This window comes from Sinocyclocheilus rhinocerous, unplaced genomic scaffold, assembly GCF_001515625.1.
Source record: "Sinocyclocheilus rhinocerous isolate Xijiao unplaced genomic scaffold, SAMN03320098_v1.1 scaffold1899, whole genome shotgun sequence".
NCBI lineage: Eukaryota > Metazoa > Chordata > Actinopteri > Cypriniformes > Cyprinidae > Sinocyclocheilus > Sinocyclocheilus rhinocerous.
The window spans coordinates 427,864-437,819 of NW_015660895.1; the positions used below are offsets into that span (position 1 = coordinate 427,864).

The 9,956-nt window shown below is 37.2% G+C and overlaps 1 protein-coding gene across 1 annotated transcript in view; it reads left to right on the forward strand.

The window, feature by feature from the left end:
* atm (ATM serine/threonine kinase) overlaps positions 1–9,956 on the forward strand; it is a 75,160-nt gene that overhangs the window by 11,706 nt on the left and 53,498 nt on the right. Inside the window, exons 5-9 of the mRNA XM_016535626.1 lie at positions 1,205–1,367; positions 4,694–4,932; positions 7,076–7,245; positions 7,513–7,685; positions 8,781–9,155. Of these exons, the coding sequence (XP_016391112.1) occupies positions 1,205–1,367; positions 4,694–4,932; positions 7,076–7,245; positions 7,513–7,685; positions 8,781–9,155 (1,120 nt within the window). The remainder of the gene's footprint in view (positions 1–1,204; positions 1,368–4,693; positions 4,933–7,075; positions 7,246–7,512; positions 7,686–8,780; positions 9,156–9,956) is intronic.

The window sequence follows — 9,956 nt, forward strand, 5'->3', positions numbered from 1 at the left end:
CGAAGGCTTCAAATCTCGTAGAATCAACGAAGAGCAGTAGATGTCGTCGCTGAAGGAGAAAGAATCGGTGATCCTATGCCGAGCACCTGCTTATATAGCCAGATGCCCCGCCCATTTTGGCGGGCTCGGGCGCGCTGCTTCGCCATAGGCTCGCGCAGCACTGCTGCGCCATCATTGGTTCATTTCTGAAACAATGGCAGTGCAGATGGAACTCTGCAGAAAAGGAGTTTCCCGTAGCGTCTAGCGACGCAGTACGAAGTGAAGTATCGAAAGGGAACAACATCTTCTCCACACTGATGCTCTTGTTTTCCACAATATATGAATGAACAACATAGCAGCGCCACATCTAGTGGGTTCAACTGGATAGGCTAACAAAAGCATTCAAATGCAATCAATGACACATACATCGTCATCGCATCTCGTGCGCCACTGATAAGGCTGCCTGACGGCTGACGCAGACCTTAAATTCTGTTCTGAATTTTTTTTGGACAGCCCTATTTAGAATAAGTAAATGATGACAGAATTTTCTTTTTGGATGAACTTTTCTAATTTTAATATTTTCCCTCTGTATATATGTAGTTTCTTTATGCTGACTTGTATGTCAGATTTGTGATCCTTGTATTGCACTCAATCTTATTATTCCCAATGCTGGTTTTACAAATACTACCATGATGTATAATTATTTTAAAACTTTCATAGTGTTTGCTTTCTCATTATGATAATGAGAACTGGAGAAAATGTGTTGGATTGAAAATATCTTGTGCAAAAACGGTCAAATATTTTTGTATAATGGCCATTAGACTCTATATTGATTCGTCCATCCACAGCAACATATCAGTGCTACTTTCATGCCTGTTGTATCACTTCTTTTTCTCATACTGCAAGTTAAGTATGAGAAGGGACAAAAAAATACTATTAATATAATCAGTTAAGACCGTTCCAATGCTTGTCTTATTGCTAGGGTGCTTGCTAAGTTAATAAGACAATATAATTTCAACTCATTTATTTAATGTCCATGTATTTATTTAGGCTATTTGGTAAGTGGTCATGTAATAAGCATGATAATATGCAATCAGCAAATTATTTTCCTAAAATAACCCAGTTTATGTTGACACGAGATCACTTTGTTTTACCCTGTCAGTGTTTATTTTAATCTTTTTCTCTTTCTCTTTCTCTTTCTGTTGTTTTTTTGTTTGTTGCGCAGGTCTTTTGGATTTGTACTGTGGGTTGTTCAATAAGGGATCCAAGTCAGGGACCAATAGAGTCCAAGTGAGTCGCATCATCTACACGGTCGTTTGGGGCTGTTGTGTCCAAACAGAGGGATTATCTCACACTCTCTTTAACTTCTTCCTGAAGTCTCTGAAAAGGTATCATTTAATACATGCCACATATGTTTTTTTTTAAATCTTATGACGAATCGTATGTTTAACTTATGTTTAGGGCTGTCAATACACAAAATGTTTGTGTGATTAATCACGATTAATTGCACATTTATCATGAAATTAAACATTCACCATTTATCCTGTTTAACACATTCATTTTGTTATCATTTGCTTTATCCAGCAAAGTAAAGCATCATATTGAAGGGTGATTCTCACAAACTGTATTTTCTGCAAGCTTTTTTCAGGGTAATATTAGGTGTCTTTCCAAAAAAGGACACTTGGAGACTACAAAAGGACACCAAATATGCAACTTGATATGTGTCCATTAGGGCTGTCAAAATGGCTGAAAAACTAAATTTGAATTTGTACTTAAATATTATCAAAATTCAAATTATATTCAAATTTAAAATGCATAATTTAAGTTAGGGTGAAGAAAAGCTTTTGGCTTCTCTTCTGAGGCCACAAGAGGGCGCATCGAGCCAAATATTACTAATGCGCATTTATTCAAAGCATAAGATAACATGACTATCTGTGAAAAAAAGTGCATAATGTTTCAAATAATGTTTATAAACCAATTATAATTAAGTTGCTTAAACAATTATAAACAAAACAGCATCATGTATGTATGCATAGTTTAATACAAAGGGCGGAAAGCCAATCACACAGAGTACATTTTTCATTTAAAAACATGAGATGCAGTGGGATGGGGAAAAAAACCCCGCCATAAAGTCTCGATATATGTTTTTTTCAAAGTTGAAATTGCATTAATTTTACATGGCTTTCTAAACATACTGCTCTTTTGTGCGAGATGCGAGTGCAACGGCGATAGATGTCCCTCTAGAAAATGCACAAAATATATGTTCTGTGTGAACGGCTTGGTTTCAGTTTTGATGTAAACAAGATCCTCTCCGTGTCCATATAATTGATACATTTACAGTGTATAGTATGTGTACAGTGCAACAGCAAAGAGCTTGTTTACATTTTAGACAAGTCTAGCTCCAAACAGGACCACATGGAGATACCAAAAAACCCTAAACCAACCGTCTTGACCTGACTGAATATACCAACTACAGTACACAGATCCATTCAGAATTACTAAACAGCAACATACACATGACAAATCAAAACATTATCTTGCATTTGTGGAAACAACATGAATGTGCATAGATACAATGTGCGATCAGTGCATCAAGAGCACAGATGGTTTGTTTGCGCATCAATATAAAGGACTCAAATGACTCCTGGGTCACCGCATCATCTTTACTTTGGTTGCAATCCTCATCCATCAAAACTTTACTAGCGAGACACTGGTTTGCGTTATACAGCTGAGAAGTTTTGATAGTTTGCATATCATCTGGCTGTATCATATAGTGGTGGAATGTTCTGACGTTCCGTTCAGTCTGTATTTCACACAGCGCGAAATGAATAATTCCCATGTAAAAATACAACGTGAGTCTCTATTCTCCGGTTTTGTGCTAGAACAGTTTACTGTCAATGCAGTAAATGTCCTCACTGTGCCATATGACTGAATCTATATTCTAGCTGAATTTTTCAGATGAAGGGTGAGTTATAGTAATGTGCAGTCTTTACCATGGTAATGCTTCTATATACAGTATCACATGACATAATGTAATGTAAAATGCTGTATTTGATGCCATCTTTCTCCCTTCTTCTAATACATCTCTGATCAATCTCTCATCAGTTCCTCTCCCTTGTGTCCTGCTGTATGTTCACAAATAGCAAAACACACGGTTTTACAAATGAGGACGTCCTCAAAGGAAGGTTTTAGGTGATTTTGTCAAGTTTTGCTTACTTCTGGGTACCAATTAGTCCTCAAAATATGGTTACAGTAAGTAGGCAATAGATTTTGGTTTGACTGTATCTATTTGATAAATGAAGTTAACCAACTAACATTATACATACCCTTTTGGATTCTGTACCCAATATTTAAAAAATTTACAAATGCAATAAAAATATCGGCATCGGTATCGGCAAGTACCAAAAATAAAAGTATCGGTATCGGGCGAGTACTGGAAAAAGTGGTATCGGTGCATCCCTAGTTTTAAGTGATTTTGTCAAGTTTTGCTCACTTCTGGGTACCAATTTGTCCCCAAAATATGATTACAGTAAGTAGGTACACACACACAAACACACACAGACAGACACAGGTTTTCCTATCATTATGGTTACATTCCATAGGAGTAATGGGTTTTATACTGTCTCCCCCTACACTAACCCTACTCCTAAACCTACCCTTACGAAAATAATTTTTTTGTATAGTGTCCCCATCACTATACTGGGCCGTTAGGACCCACACAGACCACAGGGTTAGCTCCCCTGCTGGCCTCACTAACACCTCTTCCAACAGCAACCTTGTTTTCCCAGGAGGTCTCCCATCCAGGTACTGACCAGGCTCAGCCCTGCTTAGCTTCAGTGGGCAACCAGTCTTGGGCTGCAGGGTGATATGGCTGTGTATTTTAAAATATAAATTATTTATTTATTTATTTAGTTAGTTAGTTAGTCATTTAGCAGACGCTTTTATCCAAAGCGACTTACAAATGATGATACAGAATGACACCAAACGCGATATCAGCACGTCTCCACACAGTAAACAAAACAACCGTTTCCTAGCAACGACAACTGCACTAAACACTAATGAGACAAGTAAATACACTTACTTAATTCTATAATTCAGTGCATTTGGTTATTCCTAAATTGCAATCACGTTCTATAGAAACTAAATATCTATTGAATCTATATCTGTAGATGCACCAAATGATCCACTGATTAACCATTAAGATGAGTTAGATTAAATAATAGACAAATGTATTAAACTGAATGAGAAGACATGCTAATGAAAAGTTTGATAGTAATAGCTTTATGAAAGGCTGTTACTGTGAATGATACATTTATATAGATGAAACACTTATTTTGTGTAGTGAAAAGGATATTTTGTGATTGTGTGTAATGTGTTGTACTCACACAATTGAAAATATGCTGAAATGTTTGAAAAAGTGCACTTTTGATGATCTGTTGTGAGTTTTAAAGCAATTAAAAAAAATCTGTAAAGGGTTCGATAGAAATGTCCATCTACCAGTGTTATTATAGATACAATACAGGTATTGTAGATGCTCAGTGTGGTAAACTCCTGACTTCCAAGATTATCTAACTGCGTGACGTTAATTCCATTAATGATGCAATTTCACATGCTTCAGTAATTTATTTGCATTAAATTATTTTAACGCGTTAAGGTTAAGAATCGCACAAGTTAACATTGACAGCCCTACTTGTGTTTTGATGTTCTTCCCCAGGCCGGATGGACAGCTAATGATTCTGGAGAACCTGGTATCTGCTGTGAACGTTTTTCTGCACTCAGTGCTTCTGTCCAGCAGAAAGAGGGTGTGTGGTCTGGGTGAGGAGGTTCTGTCGTCTATGCTGCGTGTTTATACTGAGATGAGACCCAGCTTGGTGCTGAAAGAGGAGCTAGTGAAATTTTTCCACCTCCAGCTTTGTGTTCATCACCCCAGAGGGGCAAAGACTCTTGAGACAGGTAAGAAATACAACAATCATTAAAAAATGACAACATTTTAATATTTTTGCTTTTGAATATAACTTGTAGGGCGTAATGATTTTTGATGCCTTATGATTTGTTGAAAAAACAGATGGAATCACTGAAAACATGGAGTATTGACATTATTGAGTATTGAGTATTGAGTATTGACATTATTCATTAAAATATTAGTGGCTATGTAAACTTCTGGTATGAATGAAATTTGAGGAATCTATTTTAAAGAAATATACAACTATATTTTGAAGAAAGATATTGCTATTATTTAGTAAAATGTACTTCTCAGAGCAGTAGTACAAATAATGATATTGAGAATAAAAGAATTTTGTTTGTTCTTACCGTTCTAAAGGTTTTACCATAAAAATTAGAGCAAATTTGGACAGTTGGTGTGAGTAATGTTCAGACTGTCTTCTATCAGTTTGCCATATCAGCCCTCTACGAACACCTTGGCAATTGAATCGCCATTGGCTAGTACATTTTTTTGTTTACTCGCCAGACTGATAAATATATACATACACATATACATATACACACATATACATACACATACATACACACACACATATATACACACACACACACACATACATATACACACACACACACACACACATACACATATACATACACCCATATACATACACACATATACACACAAACATATATATACACACACACATACACACACGCACACATACACACATATACACATACACACACGCACACATACACACATATACACATACAAGGAATATCACACAATCAAGAGATTTGTCATCCATGTTTCCGTCCATGTTGTTGTAATGCCATATCAACTCCTCGGGTGTGCGTTATTTTCAATAATTGAATGGACCGGAATCAATTAGTCTTTAATGAAAATAAAATCTACTAAGATATGATCATAAAACGTATAGAAACGCATATAAATACCATTTTACTAAAACATATTATTGGGAGATATCGCGTTACAGCTGATATTTATGTGCATTTGATGTAAATAGTCTATACTGTTGTAAAGATCTCATTGATTTATATTACAAGCAATTTTTACTTACTTTTTAGCCATATAAATATCAGATGCACCAAATTGACCCTTTGCAGAGACCTGCCCCCCTTAGTTACTGTTGCTACATCCGACAAGTTACTTAATTCTCAGCTTTCAAATGTTGTCATTTTTTTAAGAAATTCAAACAATAAATACCATTTTGTGGCTCTTTAATGTGTTGTGACAGATCGCTGTAGTGCCTCGGTTCATGCGGCATGTGAACCAATCGTCTCTTCCTCCTTTCTACAGTAGTTGAAGAGTTAATTTGCATAAACCGATAACTCTGTTTTTAACCATTTTCAAAAATCAAGTTTTTTAATTGTGCATTCCAATTAATCTCAATCAAACTGCAGTTGGGTTATTTTGATTAGGGAAAAAATACTAGCTAACTAACACAATAAAACACAATAAAAACATGATAACATAATAAAAAAAACATGATTTTTGAAAATAAAAAAAATTATCTGTTTTTGCAAATAAACTCTTCAGTTAGCTATAGCATGAAATAAACATGAATGAACATCAGAAGGTATCTTGTTTCAAGCGCTGAAAGACGTAAATACATACCATTTTTCAAATTCAAGGCCACCAATGTTAATGTACTGCATTCGAATTTTAGGTGTTCGAATTATCAGTGGGGATGTAAGTGTCGTTGCATTATAATGTTTTTGTTAGCCTATCCAGTTGAAGCCACTAGATGCGGCGCTGCTGCGTTGTTCATTAAAAATATTGCGGAAAAAGAGAACATCAATGCGGAGAAGATAGAATAGAATAGAATAGAATAGCTTTTTATTGTCATTGTACAGCTGTACAACAAAATTTTTTTGCTCTCACACTGAAGTGGTTTGTATGGCGGACAAAATGGCAGATTATGCATTATGATTGGTCAGACTGCCTGTTAATCAAACTACTGGCGAAGGGTCAACTGCATATTTCTGAGTATTGAAGTGTTTATTTTTCTTCATTGAGTGTGAGCTCCATTTTCTCCTACAGTATACAACGTGAGCCATAAAAGCCTAATGTATCGAATATGATATTCAACAAAACACACATACTTACCAAAACCTTTTGCTGGCACAGGTGCTTATGCAGAAGACTGGGTCAGATGGCAGGGTCAGCTCTGCACCCTCTATGATGCTCTTGTCAGTGAGATCAGTCAGATCGGCAGCAGAGGGAAGTATGCCACCGGCTCTCGTCACATAGCTGTGAAAGAAAATCTCATTGAACTGACAGCTGATGTCTGCCACCAGGTGATTATTGGATGTTTTGCTCAATAATCTGTTGCTGCTCATTAACCTGTTTTGCTTGTAATTAATAGGAATTCGGTACTTTGGAGTACAATAATAATACCATGGTATTTGTATATGTTAAGGGTCCATAATATTACCATCATCACTGTACCATGGTACATAACAATGCTTTTATTTAATGAGAAAGCCCATTGTCTGTTGCATTAATGTAGTCCTTTGCTATTTCACTATGCTTACAGTATTCATGAATGTGCTCTGTTTCTCTAGTTGTTCAATCAAAGCACTCCTGTTTCGGAAGTGACTACGTCTTTCTGTCGGGATACTCAGCGGGACAGTCCGCAGAGCTGCAAACGCAGACGAATTGAGCCATCACTGATAAATTGGGAGGTGATACGTTCCAAACTGCAGCCCCACCACAGCGACTTCGACATGATTCCCTGGTAGGGTTTTATTTAAACATTAAAGCACAAATAATTCTCAAGTAAAAATCCATAAATCCTTTAAGCATTGATTAAAGGGAGGTCATATTGGCAGTAGGGATGTAACGATTAACCGCGAGCCGGTTGAAAATCGATTCAAATATGTGACGATTCAAATCGGTTGAGATGCTAAACAATTCGCGATTCATTTAGGTGTAGGAGTTTATATGAATGCATGTCTGAGGGGAACTTACTGTCTTTAAAATGCGTCGCAAGATTTCCTAACTGAAGATCACATGATCACAAACGGAAATCACTTCCGTGAAGTGACCATCGCATGTTTCCTTCGCTAACGGACTTCTGGAAGGGCCCTTCGCGAAGGGATTCAGTTGCTCACTTTCGTTTGGAACGTCCCTACAAATGGCGTCCCCTTCCCGAAGTGCCATTCAAGGGCGTAAAAAAGCCGTTTGGAATTCGCCCATTATATTTAAATTTTTTATTTAGCAGATGCGTTTATCCAAAGTGACTTACAAATGAGGACAATAGAAGCAATCAAAACCAACAAAAGAGCAATAATATGCAAGTGCTATATTAGTACATTATTATAGTGTTATATTTTAATTTCACAAAGAAATGTGCAGCATTTTGTCCAAGCAATAATAAAAGGACACATTTAATTTCTAATTTTGTAAAAAAATTTAATAAAATCGTGAAATCAAAATCTCGAATCGAATCGTGAGTTGAGTGAATCGTTACATCCCTAATTGGCAGTATTACAATTTGTTACTGGCACTAGTCTCCACAATCCTAAAATACAGATGTTTGCCTGTCCTGCCCTGCCTCAGGTTTTGACTGCATCCAGTTGTTTTTGACATAAACTGTTTATTTTAAGTCGTTATTAATTAATATTCCGTTAAAGGAACTTTGCAGAGCTTTGTATTGTTACAGTGTCACTAGTATGAACAATGGGTACTCTTTCTCTGTGTTTTCTGCACTGAAATATTCTTGCTTATTTGTCAACAAAAGTCTGCCGGATGACATGAAATGCACCTTTAGTGCAAAGTGTCTAATATTGAAGTAATATGTAGTGCTGTAACTCTTTATGTCATTTGACAGGTTACAGGTCACAGCTGCTCTGATATCCAGATACCCGTCTGTCCTGTGTGCTGATGATCTTGTGCCTCTGCTGGGGCTGCTCTGCCAGCTTCAGGGTGAACAGCAGCGGCGGGGCGAGAGGGGGCCGTACGTCCTGCGCTGTCTGAGGGAGGTGGCGCTCTGCCATGCCAAGAGCTCAGCCAACTGCTCTGCTCACGCAGCTGAGGCGGGCCGTCTGTGGGGCAGAGTTTGGGCTCTGGCTCTGCGTGGAGTCGGCTCAGTCCAGACCGGGAGCTTGTGTCTGGAGCTGTTGCGTATCATGGTGCAAGAATCTCTGGTGCCTGTTGATAGAGAGTTCTGGAAAGTCTTCTCTGGTGCTGTTTGCAAGCCCTCTCTGTGAGTTTCACAGTGCATCTTTACAAGCTTAGTTTGAGTATAAAAATCCAACTGAATCTCTCATGCGGAAAATAATTTGCACTCATCTTTCAGTCTATCAAATCGGAAACATTTATAGTAATTTACTGAATGATATATTACTGTGACTATCAGTGACACTTTTAGCAATGTAATTTTTATATTTATACAGTGGTGGCCAAAATTATTAGAACACTAGTATTTTCACAGCCAGTTAATTCTATTTTTGTTGTAGTGTGTCAGTAGGAAATATCAGTTTACATTTAATTGTAATAATCCAGTGAGATTTTTGTCTGACAACAGCCAGTGCTCCACACAGAGATCTGATCTGATCATCATCCAGTCTGTTTGGAATGACATGAAGAAACAGAACAAACTGAGACAGACTAAATCCAGAAGAACTGTGGCAACGTCTCCAAGATGCTTCAAGAAACCTACCTGCAAAGCTACAGTACTGTTAAAAGTTTTAGGCACTTGTGTATAAATGCTGTAAAATGAGGATGTGGTCAAAAATAATGCCATAAATAGATTTTCTTTATCAATTAACTTCTATTAACTAAACTAAATCAACATTTGGTGTGACCATCACTTGCGTTTAGAGCAGCTTTTGCCCTCGGTGCACTTGCACATAGTTTTTCAGTAGCTTTGCAGGTAGGTCTCTTGAAGCGTCTTGGAGACGTTGCCACAGTTCTTCTGGATTTAGTCTGTCTCAGTTTGTTCTGTTTCTTCTAAACTGATATTTCCTACAGACACGCTACAGCAAAAGATAGAAATAACTGACTT